This window comes from Cavia porcellus, unplaced genomic scaffold (assembly GCF_034190915.1).
Source record: "Cavia porcellus strain 051 isolate PalLab524CR breed Dunkin Hartley unplaced genomic scaffold, mCavPor4.1 scaffold_3, whole genome shotgun sequence".
Classification (NCBI taxonomy): Eukaryota; Metazoa; Chordata; class Mammalia; order Rodentia; family Caviidae; genus Cavia; species Cavia porcellus.
The window spans coordinates 115,158,764-115,184,081 of NW_026947486.1; the positions used below are offsets into that span (position 1 = coordinate 115,158,764).

The 25,318-nt window shown below is 42.8% G+C and overlaps 1 protein-coding gene and 1 pseudogene across 1 annotated transcript; both read right to left on the reverse strand.

The window, feature by feature from the left end:
* Positions 1-11,177: 11,177 nt before the first annotated feature.
* Positions 11,178-13,025, reverse strand: LOC101787047 (melanoma-associated antigen 10-like). Its single transcript, XM_005001202.1, has 3 exons — positions 12,994-13,025; positions 12,159-12,467; positions 11,178-12,069 (listed from the first exon to the last, which is right to left on the reverse strand). The coding sequence occupies exons 1-3, from the start codon at positions 13,023-13,025 to the stop codon at positions 11,178-11,180; spliced, it is 1,233 nt and encodes a 410-aa protein (XP_005001259.1).
* Positions 13,026-16,405: 3,380 nt separating this feature from the next.
* Positions 16,406-23,997, reverse strand: LOC100716138 (rhombotin-1-like; annotated as a pseudogene).
* Positions 23,998-25,318: the final 1,321 nt, after the last annotated feature.

The following is a 25,318-nucleotide window of genomic DNA, read 5'->3' on the forward strand; positions in this document are numbered from 1 at the left end:
TTTTGTCTTTTTCATTTTTACTGGTACTGGGGATTGAACTCACGACTGCCTGCTTGCAAGACAGGCACTTATGCCACTGAGCTAAATCCCCAGCCCAGAATATTTTAAAGATAAGAATAAAAACAAAGAAATAAACTTCCTCCTTTCTTCGAGCAGAACATCTTCACCTCCCTTAGTAGAACCCATTCCCCAGTGGCATATACTAGGTAAACTATGAGACATAGCCCCTTCTCCAGGACTACATGTGCTGGAGCTGTGGCTTGATGACTGGACTAGTCAGGATTTAGGAGAGAGATAGACATAACATGAGGTATACAAATGTATAAGAAATTACAAAATTAGCTTACAGCAGTCAGCCACAGAGTCAGATGAGGAAGCCTGCAGAGGTTGCCTCCAATCTGGAGGCTGAAGGGTCCAGCGCAAGGGCCAGCTCACTGCAGGGTCCTGTGCAACTCTGTATCAGGAGGCCGATGGGTCTGCCAAGGAACACTGAAGAGTCTACGCCCGAAGGATGAAGAGTCCTAAGGGGAAGCTGAACAGTCTTCACTAGAAGCCGGAGACGATGTCCAAGCTGAAGGCAAAGACTGGAGCTCCTCGGAAGAACTAGCAATCAGACCCTCCTCATTTGCTTTGTACTGTGAGCAGGCTACTCTCCTTGGGTGGGGGTAGCACTCACACCGTCTTCTTGCCCTCCTCTTGCACAGGCTGAGGATGTTACAATGTAAGGGCCCCGGCTCCTTCCGAGTTCCTTAGTTAAATTTATGACCTTCTCAAGTTGACAGAATGTATCAACCATTACAGTGATCCTACAAGAGATGAAAGTAAGGAGTTCAGCAGGACTCTGAGATCACAGGGAGGCTTAGACACTTGTGGGATGGACTGAAAACCACCAGTTAGTGGGATGGACCTTTAGCTATTCTGCAAACTACAAGGAAGTCAGTGAAAGATGCGGCCTTCACTCCTGGCCCACACAGGAGATGCGGAGCCCCACACAAGCCCCATTTCTTCTTCCCCTGGAATCCTCCCTTAATCTCAGACCCTGCCCTACTCATGAAAGCCCTGTTCCCATGTCTTCACCACAGTGTTACCCCAAGCCAGTGCCCTGCTGTGACCTCCCTGTGTCATTTCAGGTTCACGACAGAATAAGGAAGTTCCAAAGACCCCTCCACATGGGGCTGAGGAAAAAGCCTCCCCAGAGCACTCATCTCTGCAAACAAACCTGATGATCAGAGGCTGCCAGCAGGGTTCAGCCATTTCCAGCAGCTGAGGGGAAACAGTCAAGATGACCCAGAACAGGACCAACCCAGTATGGGGAGCTGCACGCTCTAGAGGAAAGACACGGGCAGCTGTGACCTGGGTGGGACCAGAGACCTTAGACCTCTCCGTGGAGTTTCCACAGGTCAGGCTCCTGGGACCCGGCTGGCTGTTCAGAGAAGTGACTTTTATCCTAACTGGTACACAAGTGTGATGCAAGTAAAACCAAGGTCAAGAGACGTCTGTGTGCCTCTTCTCTGATGTGGGCAGTGTGTGTGTGTGTGTGTGTGTGTGTGTGTGTGTGTGTGTGTGTGTTGTATGTATGAAGTGTGAGGCCTACTGTTATGTACTGCAGGCAGTGGTTACAAATTTAAATCTTGTGGACCAAATGTGACAGATAAGGGCTCACTCAGGTGTAATCACTGAAAAGAGATTTTTCCATTGAATTTCGTACCATAGGTAAAAAGAGCCTGCTGTTTCACTCTGTGTAGGCAGTGTTTTCTACCTATTTAGTAAGGAATGGTATATGTGTGGTGGAAGACCCCTCCCAGAAAACACACAAGCTCTAACTAGCCCCACACTTACCTCAGAGTTGTATACAATGTAAGCAACTGAATGCCTTCAAAATAACACAAGCATTCCTGTCAAAGACCCCCCATAGTACTATCAAGCACTTAAATTATGGTGCTGGATCTCACAAATCCAACATTGCTTTGATTACTTTCTTGAAATGGAGAAGTGGGGGGCTGGAGCAGTGGGGCTGAGTCTCCCTATGTAGTCCAGGTTGGCACAGAACTCATTATGTAGATTAGACTGGTCTCAAACCCATAGTGATCCTCCTACCTCAGACTCCAGGGTATCGCGATTACACAGGTGCACCACCACATCCTGCTAATTCTTTATATTTCAGTGCAGATGTAGGAAATCATGCAGTTAGGACTGTACAACCTTTAATCCCAGTATCATGGTAAAATGTCTAAATATCACTGTGGTCTAACTTCTCAGATGGGTATTGACAACTGAGCTGCCAAATCATCTAATAGGGTAACCACCTGTTTCCTTTGTAGAGACGTCACTTCCTTCACACCCACACCCTCCTCATCCCCGCACCCCATTGGTCTCTTACCCATTTATACAATTTCATGTGGTCATTTATGTTATCAAATAGATTTACAAGAATATGCATGATTTGGTATTGCTTTTTTAAACTCTCATAATGATCTGGAGACACATTCAGCTCTATATGTATATGAAGTGTCCAATTCTTTGTAATTCTGAGAACTATTCCAAGGGATGGACTTACCAAGGATTTTTTTTTTTTTACTATTATTCCACGTATGCAAATGAGGGTGCTTATAAATGCTCAGACTGATTTATGGAGACCATAAATTGTTGATTTTCTGGGGTAAATGCATAAGTTCCTATTTGCTGGATTGTACAGTGTGATTGCAGGGTTAATTTCATGTTAAAATCCAGAAATTATTGCTAGAAAAAATACAGAACATTGTGCAGATAATATACAGTATAATATACCCCCATAGTCATGGACAATTGTTTCTAGATAATTAACAACCTGTGTGATTCTGTGATACTTTGTTCAATTTATGATTGCCTTATCATACAGTTAATAAAAGTGACCAATTTCAACATGGACACAATATTTTCTAACATGCAGAGTTTACATTAAGATTCATGCTTCATGTTGTGTGAATTCTATGACTTTTGACAAGTACACAACATGGGTATTTACAACTACAATAATGGGTAGAATTGTAGCAGTGGCTTCCAATTCCCCATGCTTAAACTGTGTATCCCTCTCTTGCAGTTGCCTACGCCACCCACAGGTATTTTCTTCTCTACAGATTCCCGTTTGGGGGATATTATATTGATGCAATCACACAGTATGTAGGCCACTGAGATTCACTTCTTACGTGTGGTTACACACAGCCCTTCTACCACATGATAACCCCTTTCCTTTCATTGAAAATGTTTTGTTTTATGGAAGATCCACACATTGTGAGCACATTCATTTATTTAAGACCACTTGGGCACATTCAGGTAGTGGCAATTATGAAGAAACGCAATTCTTCTATACGAACAGGCTTACTAGAAAGGAGGGATGGTGTTCAGGGGAAAATCATATCACTTTCCAGTTCATGTGGCACTAGAGGCTAGCAAGAATGAGGGTTTGGACAGCAGGGCACTGGGGTGAAGATGAATTTATAGGGTTGTGAGGAGGCACGTGTGTATTCCATGATGATGGACCAAGATCAAGGATCTCTTCAAGGTGGCAATGCTTAGCCAGAGCTCTTAGAAATCCTTCCCACCTCCAGCCCAGTGAGCTTCTGCAAAGCTGCAGGCTCCAAGCTTACACTTCATCTCTCAGGATATGGAAAAGCTATGAAATGCTCTAATGTGCTCATGAGAAATCTGGGGAGTTTGTGATGTTCTTCCTCTTTAACCATTGTGCGCCTCAGAAAAATCCTATTTGTGCAGGAATAAACTAAGTGATTTATGAAATCTTACTTGGACCATCTAGGTATTTCCAATGTATACAAAGTCTTTACCATAAAAGTAAAACTGAACAGACAGCTCAACATTGTCCAGAAGCAAACAGCACTTTGGAAGCCTGTGATGAGGTAGAAAATATAAATACTAATTGATGATGTGTGAGAGACTCAGTGTAGGAAGCTTGAGAGCTAAAAACTGTCTTCCTTTGGACTTGCTTACCTGTCTATGCCAGGTTTGTGATCTATATTTTGAGGTCATATTCAAGAAAGCCTTTGCCAATTTCAATGCCTTACAGAATTTCCCATCTATTTTCTGAAACTGGCTCAATAATTTCTGGTATAATTTCAGGGTTTCATCTATACTGCAATGCTATTACTTAATCTAGCAAGTAGGAGTCTAGGTTCATTCACTTGCATGCAGATACTCAATTATCCCAGGATCATATATTAAAAATCCTGCAGTAATTGCCCTGTTTGCTACGACTGTAACAGGTAGATTTCATTGAATGATGAATATATAAGAAACAAGAGTTCAGCTTAGTTGAAAGTTTCTGTGATTTCAATTCACAGTCATTAGGCATATGTTTGGTACGTGTGTTGAGGCAGTAAATCATGGTGGGGGCGCATTCTGGCTGGCATTCTTCACCTCATTGCAACTAGCATGCTGGGAGGGGGAGAAGATAGCATCATTCATTCCACAGTTCCCTCCCGGGGTGCTGGTCCAATGACCTAAGGCATCCCAGTAGGTTCCACCTCTGAAGTTTCCATGCCCCTCAATGAGCCCATAGGTTGTGCATCAAGTCTTTAACCATTAGCCCTTGGGAGACTCTTATGCAAACCATAGCAGATGAGTTGACTGGAGTTAGGGTGCAAGCTGAAAACAGATTGTTATGACACTGCCTCAGTCAAGTGAGGATGCAAAGACTGGTGGGTAGAAATTCTCCTGGGAGGAAGAGACTGGCACAATGCAAAAGCAATTTCCTTGCCAGGTACCAAGAGAGAAGCTCAGGTTCAGGAAATGCATTGGAAAGTTGCTAAGAGATGGAAAATTAATAATACTGAAATACTGAGACAAGAAGAATTATGGGAAGAAGTTTACTGATGAACTATGGGAAGTCACAAAATGCGAATAAATACATGCCACATTTAAATGTCACAAGAGCAGTCACTACCAGGAGACACTGAACAGTCAAGAAAGAATGAGCTGACTGGTTGGTACCTGCCAGCCTCTGTCACTGACAGCATCAGTGCTAAACAAGGGCCTTCTTTATGAATGGAGTAGCCACGGTGCAAGGGATGCGTGCTCTTGAGTTCACCAGTCATCCGGGCATATATAGCCACTATTGCTGCCACATGTTTAACCTGCCAGAAACAAGGACCAGTGATGAATCCCCAATATGACAGCAATTTTTGTGAAGACAACTCAGCCATGTGTGAATGATTATATCCCTGATGGTGCAGAAATTCTTATTTGCTGCAAATTATACACATGCCGAGTATCTGACTAACTTACTTGTAGTGCTTTGTCGGGTACCACTAACAGAATCCTTTAAGGGAGTTGGATTTATGAATTGAGATTATTTTGTGGGATCACCTGAGCCCCAACACCATATAGAACAAGGCAGACCTTCGGTGGGCATAGGATAAGAGGATTCAAAGTTGCTGCTTCATACTGGGTCACCCAGAACCTGCTTCTGAAACAATGGAATATTTACTTCAAAGAGTAAGTAAGTTGCAAGCAGTAAGTAATGACCTGTAAAGACAGACTGTCATCTTCCACAACAGGAAACAGTCTGCATCTATTATCTTCACTTGCTGGCAATAAGTGAAACACAGTGTCCACTAACCACTAATGATGGCACGGCTTATCATTCCCATGCTTCCCAGGGGCATTGTAATTCCTGTCCCCTGGGTATAGAATCTGAGCTTCACCTGTGCCATCCAATAAAGGTTAGCTACTTATACTTTGATCTACGTAAAATTCAGTTTAAATTGTAGCTCCTAAATATCACTGGTCACATTTCAGTACTAAATGCAACATATGATGGCTGGGTTTTCTGATTATTCAGTGCTGAATAAGTGCATCAATTTTTAAATGTTTTTAAAAAGCAAAAACAGAAAAAAGTATAGAAATAATCCAGAATTTCAAAAAAAAAATAACAGTAAAAAGTAAACACTAGTTAATATTTTACACCTTGATATCTTAGAAGTAGTTGCTCAAGTTACAAAATTAAAGCATAAAAAATGAACAATCAAGCAAAGCAAAGTGTATCAAGTTTTCAAGCTGAATACTGCCCCCAAGAGAATAAATGAGCATCCTAGTCAGCTCTGCTCTTCAGTTTCTGCCCGGGCAGTTGTTTTTTAGTGCTAGGAATAGATGGATCAAAACCTGGATCTTGTATTTGCAACATCAGTGCTACAGGGTGGAGCTACAGTCGCCAACCCTTACCTGTGGTCTTGTGGCCGGCCCTTGTGGCTTGATACTATCAGCCACAGACAGGAGTCACGGTCCTGTCAGGCAAATGACTCTCTTCTTCCTAAGAAGGCAGTGATGCTCCTACGTATGAGGATCAGAGAAGAATCCCATTGATATCTTTGACAACGTGTGGTTGACACCCTGCCCAGTTTCTGTGGTAGCTGGGCACAGTCACAGAGACCAGAATCCCAGGACGGAGGGAGGAAGATCTGTGTTACACTGCCCTTGTGGTACTGATACTACTGGCAATGCCAAATGAAAGTACAAAAATTAGATTTTTTTCTTCTACATGAGCAACTGTTTCAAACTTTTTCCTGCTGAATTTATAATGAATACCCCTGTCTTCAGACCCCCTAAAGTGACAGAATATGTAGGTGTCGTCAGCCCCAGGAGGTGGAGTCTGATTTAGAGCAGGATGAGCAGAAGGCTGCTTGGAAGTGATGAGGCAGGGCTGAAGGTCTGCACTGTCGCCGCGCTTCCCCTCCAATCTGCTCCTACAAAGGTCCTCACCCACTTGGACGTGGTGAGATGGCGACTGGAGTCACTGGGACCCTTCCAAACTCTAGGAGCTCATCTTTTGCCAAAATACATAGCCTCTTGTGATTTCATAATCTGCGGGAAACTAAACATAACCATTTCGATATAATTGGCCTATAACACTACCAAAAAATACACAGGTGCTGGTTGAGACCGAGGACACTGCGGGACATCAACAGACTACTCTTATGGGTCAGGAACCAGTGGCCATAGAAGGCACAGTCCTTACACACCATCCTTTCTCAAGAAGACTGCGTTAGGAAAAGATCAACGAAATTCTTCGAAGGGTACCTCTCAAAGGATGTGATTCTTCTATGAGATGAGGTTTGATCTATTTCTTAGAACTGTCTATTTAAATCAAGGCATCTGTAGTGACCAGCTGTGAAGTACCTGTTCTCAGCTCAGCTTTTAAATCTGAGTCTGGCATAATTGGTCTCCCTTGGAACAAATAACTTGCTCATTGTGTGTTTCTGTACAGGAGGAACTTCTATATATGATGCTTACCAGAAATCTTTGGGTCATGATATTTGTATGTTACTTTAAGCACTAGATCCAGGCTTGGGCTGAGCAAGTGGTAGCAGCGACACAGAGAGCAAAATGCTCCAGCCTGGGCAGGCTGAGGCCAGGTGCAGCAGAGGGTGGGCCAATGGGGCAGAGCGACAGGAGGAGGAAGCACGTCATCACCACCGGGATTTGTGCAGTTTTGCCCACCACCTGCCAATCACACTGGGCAGGACAACACAACTGTTGTGGTGAACTCTGGAGGCTGAATGGTGGTGTGGATCATGAAGGAACCTCCAGGCAGCATTCGTAGGATGGCTCCTGCCCAGGGCCTTCAAGGTGCAGAAGAGTGGAAATGTGCATGGCTGAAAAGCCTTGCCATGCAAACAAAGAGGTCTGTATGTTGTGTGGAAAGAGTGTGAGGATTAATCCAGGGTTCTCACAGCTCCTGTAAAAATTAATGTGATAAGTGATTGGCCTGCTAATATTTCAGTGGCACAGGATCATCTAATGACACTTTCTAAGGACAATGGACTATAATGTTCCTGTGTCTAAAAAAGCTGTGTCAGACTGAAGAGTTGTAGTGTCACCATATGAGATCATATAGTAGATGCTCAACCAAAAGCAACAAATATGATTTCTTAAGAAAAACTCTGTTCCATTCTGTGAGGGGTTGTACAGAGGATTATACATCCTTGGATATTTATCAATCTTTTCAAGTGGCATCTACTCTGGGATAGACAAATGCTTCTGATAAAGAATCAATCTCATTTCCAGATTATTCTAACAATATTAGCAGGTGGGCTACTGGTTCTTCACCATGAGCAGTTGTCTATTTTTTCCTTCACAACAACCTCCAGCCTTAGCAGGCTGAGCATTTTCTCCTGTCGTTGGATTCATGACCAGTCTGCTGACCTGTGAGCTGTTCCTACAGCGCTCATGACTCTCCATGCCTGCACACCAGGACTAGTGCCATTTGGCGTATTAACAACCAAGAGTTGCCTGTGGGATGGGACACAGCACAGACTGGAGGAGGGAATTTTTTTAATTTTTATTTTGATATCAGCAAAGAAGCACTGACCACCTACTCAGAGGACTTGAGAGTTTGGAGGAACTCAGCCCCAGCCGATATTTCTCCTTCCTCCACTGTGGTCAGCATGGTCCTGCCTCACCTGCAGCTTGTCAGGGAGCTGCGCATCTGACCATCTACGTAAGCTCACGCACCTGCACATGAGTCATGTGGACATTTTCTAGTGTCTTGTTTCATTAAAATACTGCAAATCTTCAAGATGTCTCAAAAACTGTCCTGATGTTCCTGCCATGACAAGGCATAGATCATGTTGCATGTCAAACTAGTTATCACCCACTTAGGAAAGTTTGCTTCTCATCCATTTGTGTTAATTTGCTTCTCAGGCACATGGCCAATGGCCTAAACACTGTAGTCCAAGGTTTACCTTTATGTCAAAAAGGCTGTTGCTGTTGGACTGTTTCCAGGGTGAGCAAAGTGACAGGCATGGCCCTCTTGACTCTACAGTACAAGGCAGGGCATTCTGGGTATTTCCCTTGGGAGTAGAGAATACCCATCTCCTGCTCATTTTTACATAATTAATTCAGTCCCGGATTCCGTGACTTGGGCCCACAGTATTCCCTCAGCCTGGTAAATATATTTTAAAAACTTTTTCGGAGTATAGAAATATATTCAGAAATAGAGTTGGGTTCAGGTTGGGAACAATGAATGGAAAGGTGACCTCACATAAGAATCTACTCCTGATCTTGTTATTTACAACACAGGGATCCTGAGAAATTCTCATGAACAGTAGTTCTCAAGTTCTTTAACTATAAAAGTGATAAAACACATGTTTTTGATTTTAGGATCAGTTAAATGTAAAAAAAGTATTGCAATACCTACCAGAATATCTGGCGTATATTAATTAATTGGTGATATTCAGCTGGTTCTAGGAATGTCATATGCTCAGATACTATGATGTTTTTCTGGAGTTGTGTATTTCCCTGCAAAGTTTCAACGCCCTCGGAAACTAAACAGAAAAGCATGACAAACCGCCATGGATTAAACTTTCACCCAGCCAGGGATTCAGTTCAGCGGCATAAGCGCCTGCTTTGCAAGCACGCAGTCATGAGTTCAATCCCTGGTACAAGAAAAAAAAAAAAAAAAAAAAAAAAAAAAGCTTTCATCCAGTATATTATCTTCAATGGTATGTATTAATTGATTGCTTATTGGAGAGTCTGTTCCTGATAAGACCAACCAACTCAAAGCTCCTGAAATTTGGATGAAGAACCACATTCCCCTTCCTGCCAGCTTCTCTTTCTCTGAAACAATTTTCAATCAAATCACCTTCAAAAAATCTAGACTTGGAGCTCTTGAGGCCTCTATGACAATGAAGCCTAAAACCCTGGCCGTTCTAGTGACAAAACCAGCTCAGCACAGATGCAGTTCTAAGAAACTTCAAGCAAAATTACATTTCTAGGTATCACTAGCATAATATTCTTCACAAGGTAAAAATTGGCTAGAACAGGAGGAAGACAGGTGCAAACAGTAAAGAGGGGCTCTGGAGAAGAAGCACTTGGTCAGGCAGTCATCTGACCACTTGTGTAACTGGCCAGTGTGGCTGGTCACATTCTACTTTTCATCTTTGTATGAGTACTGAGGCAAACTGGATTCTCGAGAAGATGTCTCCCAGGAAAGCAGTCAATTGGACACTGAGAGACCCTGGAATGTGGACACTCCCAGCAGAGAGCAGGTACTAGGTCAGGGACAACAGGGACTCTCTGCGCCTAACACTCATCCTTAGTTCTCAGGCAATCTTTGCAGCTGCTGGGTATATATTCCCTGGTTTGTGCCCTGTACCAAGAGATTTCTCTCAGCTTCACTCACCATATAAAAGCACTGCTCAGAGTAGTCTTCCTTTTTCTCAGGTTTTTATCTCAGGCCAAATACACCTGGTCTGGGGGGTCTGGCCTTGGCCACCTTGCATTGCATTAAAATCAGCTCCTGCAAAATGAACCCCAAGCCTCAGACTTTCCTTGCTCAGCACTCACCCACAGCTGCTCTCTGCTAGACCCCTCTTGCTCAAGGCTCTTTTTAAGGGCCTTTAGTCCTTGAGAACATCTCTATCTTCCGGCATTGGTGGTACTGCTGGACTACCCCATCCCATGGAGTAATTTTAATCCTTCTCAGGATAATATATTCATTTCTCCACTGCAGACACAGGGCCCTTGAAAGAGCACATCTACAGTAAAGGTTTGGGGTCAATACTTCTGTGTGCAGATAAGCTTCTCTACTGACAGTAAATTTCTCTACTGTATTTGGAGAAAGTAAAAATAGTCAGGTACATATATTTTTCATAGTATAGATCACCAGTGAAACAGAAATAAGCTGACATTTGATTTTCGTACTTATGTCTATTTCTAGGCTTCATCTAAATTGATGTTATTTACATCAATATTTACATATTTCCAAGGAAATTCCTAGTCTACTCCTGTTTTATCATAGGTAAAATGAAAGGTTTCCCTGTTTGATAAACCAGTAAAGACTAATTGGAATGGAAAACCAAAATCCAATGGCATCCACATCAGAAATCACAAACGTCAATATCACAAAAATAAACACGCACATGAGATCAGTTTCATTCTTCAAAGAAGATGTGCAAGTTATTTATTTACTCAAAATGTTACAAGAATTCAAAAGAAGAAAACACATGTCCATTTCCACGTAAATCAAACAGAAGAGTATCAAAATAGCATGCACAGTATTTTGCTCCTTGCCCCGGCCATTCACTACTTAGAAAACTTTCTCCTCTATAGAAACACAAAATAACAATGGTATTCATTTCACAGGTAACTAAGCGAGTGACATGCTTGTAGAGCACTACCTGTCTTGGTCATGCTTCTTTCCCCTCAATCACTCTGACAATATCTTTCTGCTCCCTCAAAGCCTCTGTATACAGATGTGGATATGACCTGGGAGACGCCCTATTAAGCCTGGCCCAGTGCTCCAGGACTTTCATCTTGCTGGACTCAGCATGGACCCTTGGACCCCAGAGGAACTCATACTGATCGGGATCACTATCGGGCACATGCCGACGCACCAGGTATTGTTTCTGTACCAATATTTTTGTGATGAATTCCCAGGGTTCACCAACAACCATGTACCGCCTCCCACCTGATACCTTCCTATCTGTCAGGAGTTCCCTTAGGCCCTTTTCACTGACACAGTTGCCATTCATGAAAATTGCAATCAAGATGAGTATCAGGAGCTTGACTTTGGGAAGGATCTGGTCAGCATCATCTAGTATCCCACTGTAAGTGAGGCCCAAGACTGAGATAAACTCGTATCTCTGGCTAGGGGCACCCACTTCCCTCATCTCAATCCCAAAGGCCACGCACATGCACTCACAGAATTCCCTGAAATTCAAAGTGAGGTGCTCACGGTAATCATGGTCTACATTGTGCAGTATTTCTTCCATGGTGACCCGCTCCTTCTTTTGATACTTGTGGAGCAGGAACTGTACCAATTTATATAATTTATCATCTAGAAGCATAGGGCACAAAATCTCAGGTGTGTCCATGTCCAGAGAGATGCCAGAAACTTCAAATTCTTCACTGCTGGAGCTGTCACTGGATAAACTTCTTTGAACTGAAGCCATGACAACCGGGGAAGTGAAGATGCCTTGAGGCTTCTGAGGACAACTTGGTGTCCCAGTACTGATTCTTCTCTTGGTGAGGTCCTGGATAATGATAGGAGGAAGAGGATGCAGAGGAAGCAATGATGTTCTATGAAGACAACAAGAGCTTTATGTTAGGATGCAGGTGCCTGGAAGAGACAGGGAGACTATTAGTGTTCTCATCTGAGGATAACATACTTGTCGCCTTCCACAAAGGTAGGGAAGGCACCTCTTGTTGACACCTGATCCTGCCGGGACCTCCTCTGCTTTGACCTGAGGATACTGCTTTGCACCAAGACCAGCACTGCTTGCTTCCTGGAGCTCCCATAAGAGTAGTGGAGGCCCTCGGGCTGCAGGCCAAAAGCACAGTCCTGCTTCTGCAGCCACACAGGAAGGGTAGACTGGATTCTGTGAGTTCCACAATTTTCTTGTTGGTTGGCCCTTTCTCTGCTACCTATGACCCTCAGCTGTCCTTGAACAGGGCCTGGACTCAAGTCTTTTGTTATCCTGAAAAAAATTCTCAGAACAAGTGCCCAACTCCCTTCGAGGGAAGGAAAGAAACCAAGGGCATTCACATCTGGACACAGCAGCCTTCGGGTAGACAAATTCAGTGGGATTCATGTGCCCTAGGAAAGAGAAACTTATCCATCCTTACCTTGATAAATGTTTGATCTAAGACTCCCTCTGCGATGACTTGGGGCCAACTTCTTTAAATCCTTCCAATATTACTGTGAGATACTCGTGTAGTTAGTGAGCCCACCTATGTTCCCTGGGTTTGGCTATCAGTGATAAAAAGGAACAGGTCGAGGCTAGAGTGATTTGTGTTCAGGTAGGGGCTTTCGCTGTGTTTCACAAAGATGATTAACAGACCCTCGAGTTTTAATTCTGCTGCCCCTATTCCAGCCCTATTAAACCAAGCCCTTCAGCTCATTGATCCCAATGACCCAGAACTAAGAGAATAGCTCAACCTCACATCCCTGCCTAGGCTTTGAGATGAATGAAGGCTCAGATCCATTGTCAGAGGACCACTCACCTGTCTGTGTTCAGGTCAAGGGTACGTAACATCCTTCCTTGGGATCCTCACCTTGACCCTTGTGAGACATGGGAACTGTATGTCTCCTGGCCAGATGGACTTTCTTGTGTCAACCTGCAGGTGTCATCTCAGATTGAGTCCCTCATCTTCCCCAAGATTGCTATGGTTTTCAAAAGATATGTGCAGACACCTATCATTTCACACCTACATGGAGACTTCAAGTGCTAAAAGCAAGAACTGTGCCCATCTCTCCTGTGGTTCAAGACCTTTGTTGTGGTTTAATCTAGATTTCCCCCAGAGTTCTATGCGATCGTAGACAGGATCTTTTGAAGGTGATTGCATTCTGGGTATTTATATTTGACTTGCTCTGAACAGTTGTGGCATTTTAGAAATGGGGGAGGTCTCTGTGCATGTCAAAGGCAAGGTTATATCTTCTTTTCTGGGTCCTCCTTCTACCTTACATTTCTGAAAGAGTTGTGGGGAGCAGCTTTCCTCACATCAGGTCCTACCACTCTGCTCTTCTGCCTTGGAGCCAGTTGACTATGAACTGAAAACTCTATAAATTGTGAGTTCAAATAAACTTTTGTTCCATTAAACTGCAGATGTCAGGTACCATGTCCTAGTACGTGGGAACACAAGTAAGTTAACCCCTATGCATTTTTGTCATGTCTCTACCTTTCTCCTGTTGGAGTGGGCACTCTTTCATCTCCAAGACACTTGAGATGAGTTGATTTCTACCTTTGAGACCAAGATTTCATATCCCTGAAGACTACCTTTCTAACCATATTTGAAATAAGTGTGCCGGTTACGGTTACAGCATCCCAGGGAACAGGAAGACTCTGTGAGTCTATTTTTTCTAGGCTGCAGACACCAACAGTCTTCAGGAAGAGGCCTCTCTTGTATCTGTCAACTCCTGGAATCCTACATTTATCAGCCATTTATAGTGCCCTCTACTAAACTGTGGTCTCTCCTTTGAACAAGATCCTCACCTCCCTGAGTCCTCTCATTTCCACCCACTTAGGACAATTGTGAGCAGTTTACATACAGCCACCCACACTAGGAAATCCAAGCTGATAACAGGAAGCCAGGCCATGTGACATCCCTTCATTTAGAGATTTGGGTTACCTTCAATCCTCCGGTGCTGAAAAGAGCAGAGTGGTGACCAACAGCAATTCACTCTCTTCAATATTTGGAATCCAGACTCTGGAAAATCATAATTCATAAAGAGAAAAAAGAGAATAGATTACTGGGAATGCAGAAAAAAAGAAATAGATTACTAGAAATGCGGAAAACCCTGACAGGAACATTGAAAACTACAGAAACTTACCGAGGTTTAGCTACTATAAACTGTGCTGGTAAAAACAGACAGTATGCATATCAACAAAAAATAGATAAAAAATTTGTGCTTGAATGCAACATATTGCTACTCTGCTATTAAGAAGGACAAATTCGAAACATTTTTATGTAAACAGATCCACCTTGAGACCATAATCTTAAGTGAAATAATTTAGATACACAAGTACAAATATTTCAGTTTCTCTCTTGTTAGAAACTCGAATTATGAACAAAGAATGAAGTTGGTGACAAATATAATGAAGTAGGAAAAACCTGTTTAAATAGGAATGGAAAACAAGAGGTAGTAGAAGAGCAGAGAGAAAGAAGGGGAAAGAGATTTAAAGGAAAACATGAATTAAAAAAAGAAAATAGAGTGTCTCTAAATGGGGATGGAGAGGGGACAATAAATGAATTAAGATGCATTATGTACACAGACAAATATTTTGGGATGAATGTGATCATTGTGGACTGCAAATGTGTACTAACAAAAAATTACAGAGACACTGAAGAGAAAGACTACACTTTGGAAACAGAGACAAATCAGTGACCTTTGGCCCTCATTCCTGGCTCTTGGGAAAGGAATTGAAGAAGCAGAAGCACAGTGAAACCCATAAAGGTCCCAGGGAGAAAAGAGGGTTGGGCAACGGACTGGCAGTTCCTGTGATCTACAGGGACAGCATAGCGTTCTGCTCCCATAGACAGACGTGAGTGGGTGGGTAACACACGTGCAGGTGCCCACCATATCCTTGCCGAGTGCCTGGGCTTGGGTTCCATTCCAGGAAGAGTTAAATGTTTGAACCTGAACCTAACAACAGCCATGAGACAGCTACACATCAGGGTTCCCAGTGTTATCCTCCCACAGTAACTGGGTGAGAGACAGTCTTAGGAAACAGCTGTAAACAGGAAGCACACTAGAAAGACACACTCAGAAGGTTCTGAGCTCAGATGGGAAGGGAATGGGCTCTGCCCTGATAGCCAGAGGCCACCCCCATCCTGAGTTTCTCTGGACTTTAAAATCTAGGCATTGATTTTCTAAGTCCTTGCACAGACTAAAAAATTACAATGAATACATTGAAGAGTTGGTTCTCTGGATGAATTAACAAAATTGAAAAATGGACAAACTCCTTGCCATTCTTATGAAAACAAGGGAAAATGACAGACCGAGGTGGAAGCAGTTAAAAATGTCAAATTACAGTGGACTGTCAAGTTCTGAAGACGATTTGTAATTACTTTAAAAAACCAATCAATTGAAGAACTGAGAAAAAAATGTGCAAATTCCCTGATACTTCTGAGCGCTGTAAGCAAAATGAACAAGATATAAAAATTTTGGATAACTATTAGTCAATGAAACAAAAGAATTTGTTTTAAAAACTGTCCACTAAGAAAACACCACATCCTGCTGGATTCACTGTAGAATTACACAAGAACATTGCAGAAGATCTAATGCCAATACAGCCCAAACTCCTTAATGACACTAAGTGGGAAGCAGGATTCCCGAAGTCATTCCTGGAAGTGAGCATTACTGTGATCCCAAACTGAAAATGAGCCAGGCAAAAAAAGGCAACTACAGGCCAATAACCTTCCTGGACAAAGCATGCACAAACCTTCATAAGATACTGGCAAACAGGATGAAACAAACCATTAAAAATCATGCATCATAATAAAATATGGTTTATTCCACAAATGTAGGGAAGGTTCGACATGCACAAATCCAAAATTAATATACCCCATTAAAAGAACCAAGAGAAAAAAATCCATGATCATCTCAATAGATGCAGAAAAACATCTGACAAAGTTCAACTCTAATCATGATTTCTTTTACATTTCTCACAAAACAAATATTCTCATTTACATACAGAAGGCAGACTGTACAGACCAGCCCAGTGTCCGGAGAGTTAACACAAAGAGGGGTGGCAGCAGGAGGGGAAGGGCTTCTCTCCCTTCCTCAATGGAAACATTCTAATTTGGCAGGAGAGCAGCTGGCCAACTTGGGGTGGCAGAGTGTCTGAGTGGCATAGCCAGGAGGCTCGACAGGGGGGCAGAAGAACGAAAGGGTCTGGAGGCTGGGTGTCGGATGTTACTGAACCTGAACCTCAAAAGTGTCATTGAGCTCACTATCTTCATAGTCTGAGACATGACCATGCTGGTCTTCAGGAAGACTTTGTCTCCTATGCAAAAGCTCCTGCTGCAGAGGTGGCAGTGGAAGCAGTGGAGGTGACACGTTTTCATGACCCACATTAGCATTCAGAAGCTGGGATCTACTGGGTGCAGGCAGCACAGTTTCCTGGATTACCAAAGGGCCTCAGGTTATTGCAATGGAACAGGATGATGTTGGCCTCAGTGTAGAGGGTGGAGCCCATCTCTGCCAGGCACAATCACAGAAGGTACAGTTGAGGCAGTCCCTGTGCCAGTACTTCTCCAACATCTTCAGCAGGTAGCCATCTGTGATCTTGCGGCCACACCCTGTACAGCCCTTCTGCTTCCCTTTAGCTTCGACAGAGAGCTCCGGCACGCCTCTGCACTTTGTGGTCTTCTGAAGGAAACAGTTACAGGAAACCCTTATCTCAATCAGATAGAGGACATCTATGACAAATGAATGGCCAAAGTCATATTAAATAGGGAGGAGCTGAAAGTTTTCTCTTTAAAGTCAGAAACAAAACAAGGAAGTCCACTATCATCACTCCCTTACAGTAGAGCAGACAGCATAGTACAGGGACAAAGACTTTAAGGCCTCCCTTCACCTGAAAACCATGATTTCTAATAGGAAATCCTTGCAGAGGCTGGGGATAAGTCCCTTTGTTCTTGTCTTGTGTAGTATAACTTGTTACATGTCTCTCCCAGGTGAAGATTCCTCTCAGCTTCACCCAAAAGCTTAAAGCTCTGCTTGGAGCAGTCTTCCATTCTCTAAGGATTTTATCACAGGCCCAAGAAATCTCATCTGTGTATTGGGCCCTTGCCACTATGCAGTTGCATGAAAATCAACTCCTGCAGAAGGAATGGCAATTACCCTAAGCTCCAAACTTCCATGGCTTGGCACTCACCCAGGGTTACCCTGTGCTAGATTTCACCCCTTTAGTGCTCTGTTTTGGGTCCTGTATGTCCTTGGGTATATAGCCGTATCTCCTGGATTCCACCACCATATGTGGTAGCTTTGATGCTGCTGAGTCTATTTTACTTGAATCTCCACCAGTGACACAGGGCCCTCCAAAGAGCACATGTGCAATGAGACTTTGGGGATCAATGTGTCTATGAACAGATGAAATTCTTTACTGATAGTACATTTCTCTAGTGTAATTGAAGAAACCAAATGTCTATCTTTATCTCTACCTACATAATAGATGAACAGATGAAAAGAAATGAAAAGCCATAAATTGATTTTTATCTTTATGTCTATTTCCAGACTTTATGTCATCTAAGTTGATGCAAATTTCTTCCACATTTCCAAGAAAATTCTTATTCCAGTCCTATTTTCTCACAAAAAAAATAAAGATCTCTCAGCTGATTTTACAACAGAGTGTAAAGCCTTTTACACTTGGAATTGAAGAGCAACATTCACGTGTGATCATTATCACATTCACATCCAAAATCACAATTACCATCAATATCATAATCCTAATTACAAATGTGAGATCAATATCTTTCTTCAAATGAGATGTGCGAGTTACTTTGATTTTGCAAAAATTGACTGAGATTTCAAAATTTATAAAGAAACTATGTCCATTTCCATGTAACCCATATAGAATGGCCATCAGGATGGTATGCACTATATTTCTCCTCCTACCCTGGCTCTTACTGCTTAGAAAATTTCCAGCTCTCCAGAAACACACATACACCGATGCAAAAGCTAAGATAGTGATAGGGTTGTGAACAATTTTGTCCAAGACATGAACTTTGCCCTGTCATGGCCTCTACCTCTTGCAAAGACAGCTTCATGCTCTGCTCTCAGTCTCTTCATACTGACTTGGGCATGATTTGGATCCTCCTATCTAGTGAGCAGGGATCACTATTGGGCACTTTCCCATACTCTAGATGTACCGACTCCCCACTGATGAATGTCTAGGGCTCCCCAATATCAAAATGTTCCCCCCGAGGTAACATTTTCCTTTGTTCTCAGTACTTCCCTTATGTTCTCCTTATTGGCAGGTTTGCCATTCAAGGAAAAGACAGGATGAATAGCAGAAGTTTGATTCTGGAGTGATTTGGATATCATTCTTCAGGATTCCATTTAAGTGAGGTTAAAGACAGGGACAAGGACATGTTTGTTGAGAGAGATCCACTTTTCTCGCATTAATGCCACAGCACACACACATGCAATGGATTCTCAGACTTCCCTGAGGATCAGAGTGAATTGCCTCTCCAGGTCGTGGCCTGCACTGCACATAAATTCCGCTTTGGCAACTGGCTGCTCCTTTTCATACTGGAGGAGCAGGGTCTACAGCACTTTAGCTATAATGTCATATGGTAACACACTGTGCACAATACGATGGATAATGCAATGTGCAAGGTGTGGGGGCCCTCCTCTTCTTGCCTGATTGAGTGTTCACAGGACTGGCTCCTTTGACTGGAGGCTTTGGTAGAGTGAGAGAGAAGACACAGTGACCATTCTGGGGACGTTGCTTTGTCCTAGCCCAAGGAACTCCTCTGGGAGTATCAGGGGTATGAACAGGAAGAGGAAAAGGCCTAGTAAGTGTGGCTGCCACTTGCTGACCCTGAGACTTGAGAACAGGCACACGCACCAGGGCCTGGCCTCTCCTTGAGCAGGACAGCCTCCTTCCAGCATGCTGCGCTGGCTCCTCTGGCCATGCAGATATGTGCAGATTCCTCAGGGACAGCAAGATTCCAAGTTTCTGGATCTTGGAAGGAAACTATTCATGCAAAATGAGAAATATTTTTTTCTAAAATACTATTCTTATTTAACTTACCTGTTTTTTTCCCTTCCTTTTCCTTTTAATATTTCCTTATTTGTATTCTGCATATAATTTATTTTCTTTTCTCCCTTTTTATATTATCTTCCTTTTTCAGTAGTTTTTTGTATTATCTATACATAATTCTACAAACATCCTTCTAGTCCTCAACAGAATCACGTAATTGTTGCCATTGAAGAATGTTCTCTGTATGCTAATGCTAACATCACCTTTGTGACATTAACAATTCCTAGGAACATTTCCAGACAACTTGGTGTCAGCCCAACCCACACAGCATCCTACCCTCCCAAGTCATCAGAGGTGCTCAAATTTTAGGACAGAGGCAACGGACTAAACTGTGCCCAGAGTACATCTCTGATAAGCAGACTAACTATATGGATCTCTGTACTAGCACCAAAGTCTTTCCACTCTAAGAGAAATAAACTTTAGCACACAAAACAAAACAAACAACAAGTGAAACATAGGAGAAGTCCAGAAAATTCTGCCTCAAACTCCCAACTCCTTGATGCCAATCTGGAGGGCATCAAGGAAGACAACACATAAGCCACACACCCAAAATATTTGAATGGATTATAGAGAAATTTAGAAAATATATCAAAGAGGCAGTCAGCTGAATCATGTAAGATGTAAGTACACAGATAGCAGAAGTAATGACCAAAATGAGCAAAGAACTTTCAAGTGACTGTAACACAAACCCAGCTAAACATGAAAAATGCTAGAAAAATGACATTTCAACCTCATAAAAGCCATCTCTGAAAAGCCAATAGCCAAATTCGTATTAAACATATAATTCTTTAACAGAATTACAGTCCATGAATATGTTTCATTCAGAAATCCAGGAAATTAAAAGTTTACTGAAAGTGGGTGCTATAGAAGCGAGGGAAAACCATAAAAATCCCAAATAATCTAGCATCTGTCAGTTGACAGTAAGGAATTTATGTAGAAACTAACAACTTGGAAAATGGATTATTATAATGGATTCACTGGCAAATTCTTGAAGATCATTTGAGAATATCTAATGATGATACTCTTCAAAACTTCTAGTGAAATTGAATAGGAAGCAGTACCCCAACAAGTCCTTCCAGGCAACAAACTTACATGATCTGAAAACCAGAAAATGATACAATCAAAAAAGAAAACTACAGACAACCTGTTTAATAACCTTCAATAAAACAACAGCAACAGAATGTACTGACTCCTCTAGAAAACCGTACATCATGATCCAGTAGAATTCGTTTCAAGGTTGCAGGGATAGTTCAACATGCCCAAATCAAAAATCTAATAAACTTCATAAACAAAGCAAGTACAAAAATGTATGATCATTTCAATAGACACAGAACAAATAAGTGACAAAATCCAATGTCCATTCATAATGAGAATCTTAAAACAATAAGTATAAAAGAACCATATTTCAGCTGGGTATGGTAGTGCACGCCTGTAATCCCAGGACTCGGGAGACTGAGGCATGAGCATAGTCACAGTTTCAAGGTCAGCCTGGGGTGCACAATGACTTCAAAACTAGACTGAACTACGTAGCAAGACCCAGTCTACAAAAAACAAACAAACAAACAAACAAAAAAAACAAAAACAAAAACAAAAAACTAGAAGAATCACATCTCAACATCATAAATGCCATCTATGAAAAACCAATAGCCAAATTCATATTAAATGGTAAGAAACAGAAAGCTTATCCTGTAAAATGGGACACAAGACAAAGACGTCCACTGTCACCATTCCTGAACGATATAAATCTTAAAACATTAATCAGGACAGTCAAGAAAGTGAAAGAAATGAAAGAAACACTGAAAGGAAAGGGAAAATAAAATTCATTATTTGAAGATGACATGACTGTCTATTCAAAAGACCCAAAAAATTCACCAAAACCTGCAAAAATCAATAACAAAATTAAATAGCATTCCAGATACAAAGTCAAAACACAAAACTCAATGCTGTTCATGTACATTAATAATAAAATGATTGAGAAGCAAATGAGGGAAACAATTCCTTTCACAATAGCAATAGGAATTAATGTAACCGGGAAGGTGAAAGACCTCTATCTACTATAAAAAGTAAACTGAAAAGACTCTCAGAAAATGGGAAGATATCCCATTCCTGGAGGGACAGAATAAATATAGTCAAACTGGCATCTGTTCAAAACTACCGGTACACAAACAGAATGCAATCTCAATCCAAATGCCAACAGCTTGCCTCAGAGAACTGTTGAAAAAAATTCTAACCAGCATATAGAACCAGAAGAGACCTAGAACAACTAAAGCAATCCTAGGCAACAAGGGCAAGGCAGGAAACATTAAAGTCCTGGACCTCAAAGGGAAATACAAACATTACTTTAAAAAGAGCATCTTGCTGGCAAAAAAATAAACTTCCTGATGAATGTAACAGAATAGAGCACACAAACACCACCAAGAAACTTTAGCTACCTTACCCTTGACAAGGGGGCCAAGTGCTTTCCCTGGAGGAGAGGCAGCCTCTTAGACAGCTGGTGCTGGGGAAGCTGTCTATCTCCATACAGAAGGTGGAAGTTAGACCATATCACTCACCATGCGCTACACTAACATCGAAATGCAACCGAGACCCACATCCTCCGGCTGTGATCTAACTGAGCCCAGTTCTCACTGCTGCAGGTCTCAAAGCAAGGCTCTGTCTCTCCTCTCCTGGTGCCCGGAAGTAAAAGAGTGTAATGGCCTGAAAATTCCTATCCCCAGGGTGCTGCGCTGTAACAGAGGCAGATATGGGTTGTTTATGGATCCTGTGCCTGGCTTGGGGCTTCCTCACTGTGCCCTCGGGGCCTCCTCTTGACCTAACTCAGCCCAGGTCCTCTCTGCTTCTCCCACCTGAAGTGAAGTCCATAGTGAAAGGTTCTGAATCTCAGTTCCCACTGAGGAGAAAAGGGTCCTCTCCTGAGAATTCTGCACCACCTCAGGTGCTGTGCTAGAATGTTGTAGAAACCTCTCTCTAGCTTCCTCACTTTTCCCACAGCATTCAACTTGACTGAATTGAACCTCCAACCTCCCCACTCTTTCCTCCTGAGGCCAGACCCTCAGCTCAACGCTCTCCCTCTGCATTCTCTGTCTCCTGAAGCAAAATTAAAACCTCACTAGAGAATTCCCAGGAGTGCAGGGCTAACAACAGGGTAAATCTACATTCAGGAAGTTTTCCCTGGCATGGGGCTTCTTTACTTACCACACAGCCCCTTATTGTGACCTCTGACTGAGCCAGCCCTCCCCACACCTCTCACCTGAAGCTTGAAGCAAAGTAGAGGACCTCCCTTGGCTCTCACCTAAAGCAGTAGCAGTCAGTGTGTGTCACATCCTGGGAAATACACGAGGTGTCCTGGGGCTGACAGCAGGAGCAGAAAGGAATTCTTTAGGCTCCTCCCTCACTGCTAGGGATCAACATGTTGGTTCCTGACAGAGCCAGTACCCCAGACCCCTTTTCACCTGATTATGATCCTCAGTGTCCAAGGCTTTATCTCACAGAGCACCCTAAATCTGTACCTCATTTTAAAAAATCTGTCCCTGAGAGGTTTAGGGCTGACAAGAGAGGATGATACAGTGTGCTTAGGAAAACTTTCTCTGAGTTGGGACATCTGTACTCCACCCATAGCCCATCACGATGATCCCTAACTGAACCTCACCTGCTCTGTTTGTCTCACTGGAATCCTGAACCTGGCAACAGGCTCTCCTGTTGCTCTAACCCCATGAGGTGCAGTCAGTGGACCCCATATCCAACAACATGCTTGGAATTTGACGCAGTGATCAAAGAGGAGTCTCCCAGCCCCCATTCTCTTCTCCTCTCCTCTCCTCTCCTCTCCTCTCCTCTCCTCTCCTCTCCTCTCCTCTCCTCTCCTCTCCCCTCCCCTCCCCTCCCCTCCCCTCCCCTCCCCTCCCCTCCCCTCTCCTCTCCTCTCCTCTCCTCTCCTCTCCTCTTCTCTCCTCTCTTCTCCTCTCCTCTGTCTTTCTGTCTGTCTCTGTCTGTCTGTCTGTCCCTCTCATTCCTCAACTTGATTCCTGGCAAAATCTGGACTTGTGTCCTCTATGCACCTCAGTCTGTTCCCCTCAAATCCAGATGATGGCTCTAAGCCTCCTGAGTCCTAATTGGGTCTCACTTGAAAACCCTTCCTGGCAGTACAGAAATGACTAAAGAGCATGTCTGAATTGTTTGGTGATAGTATCTGTAGAATGGGGTTTCCACACTCCCACTTCTGTTCTCACCTCAAGCCCTAACAGAGCTGGGGTTCTCTCCACTGCCCTCACCTGAAGCACCCACCTCAGAAAAAAAGCCATCTCTCTGACCCCAAGAGGTAAAGGTCAGTAGATATGACATTCATCATTGTTCCTAGGGTGTGACAGAAGGGGAATAACTGGATTCTGTAGGTCACCTTTGTCTGCCCTAGAGATCTTCAATTTGGTTCTTGGCACAGCGTATACCACCATGCTCTATGCCCTTGAGAATGTTCAACTCACTAGAAGAATCTATCTCAGGGTCCCCTGGGGCAGAAGGAAAAAGATTTGAATTTGATCATAGAATAACTATGGTTACTATGCATGATTCATGCTTATACTTTTTTTCTGTTTACCTTGAATTCTTTATGTTTCTTAAATTATAGTTGTTTGAACATCAGCCCTCACCCACCAGGATGGGTGCAGGTGCTGATCAGCACAATCTCTTGAGCTGTACTCTTCACTTTCTCACTGCCCGCATGTTTCCCCAGGGCCACTGACATATCCGGGGTGAAGTGTTGCCTGAGACCTTGGAGTGTTGCAGAGGCAGGAGTATAAAAACTTCCTTCCATTCCTGCTGTCATGAGCCATCTATGCAACCTTGGTGCAGACCCGCATCTGCGTTGCCTCATCCTAACACAGGTACTGGGTTGTTAGTTTCCTCCCGAGATTCCTCATGCTTCGATGTTTATGTTTCATTGCTTTGTATATTTGCTGTTCTTTATTGCCTCTCTCTTTTATTGTTTTCCAAGTTTAACTCAGGAAGCGCTGGGAAATAGCCAAACTTTTTGTCTAAGGTTAAAGCACTGACGTACAAGGAATTTAAGGGAATTTGAGAGTTTTATCATATGTTCTTCAATAAACACCGCATACTGCTGTATTTGTATCAGAATTCTTTGGCCTGCATCTTTCTAGAAAGTTTCATATCTGCCTGTAAAAAAATGTATGATTTTTGTTAGACTTGTTTTTAGAGATTTCTATGATTTATCTTCTGTAAACAAAAACTCTGACTTTGTGTAAGTCGTAGTTGCTGGGAACTGGGGTCATTACTTGAAATGAAATAAGTTGGGCACATAAGAGTAAGTACAGCTCTTCTCTCTCATACAGAGAAGCCTCTAACCAGTCAGCAGGAATGTCCAGCACTGATTGTCAGAGCTTGCAAAGAGTGTGGTGCAAAGTGGGTACAGCAAGGCCTGGTGTGATGAGTGTGCCCTGTAGTCACGTGATGAAGTGCCACCGGGAATTCCTCAAATAGTGTGTATAATTCATGCTCATTAATCAAAATAAAGTAACATATTTTGAGCAAAAGAAATACTGTATATGTGGCTTTCCAAAATGCTTGCCTGCCCACAGAGTTCAAATGTGACAGATGACACTATCACAATGTCATTATTGACAATGTTTCTGTTGCTGTGTCTGCTTCTCACCGGGGAGAGGAATTTCGATTCTTCATATCTACACTTCCTCCCATAGCCCCCCCCCCATTTGGATGGGGGCCTGGTGACAAGGGTGGGCCACTTGTAGCAGCAGTGGAAGGCTGCATTTCGTTCACTTTTCTCTTTGCTTCTTGGGTGAAAACTATGACCCAGAATAAACCTCTCCTCCTTATGCTTGTGGGGTCTGATATTTTCTCTCAGCCATGAGCAATATAATAAGGAAATGATTATTATTATTAATATTAATTGATGCAGATAAAGAGACATATAGTATGGACCCAAATTTACTCTTCACATATGAATATGCATTGCCTTGAGAAGCAGTTGCTGAAGGGACTCGCTTTTCTCTCCTGTAATTTACATTTACACTTTCACCATAATTAGTTGT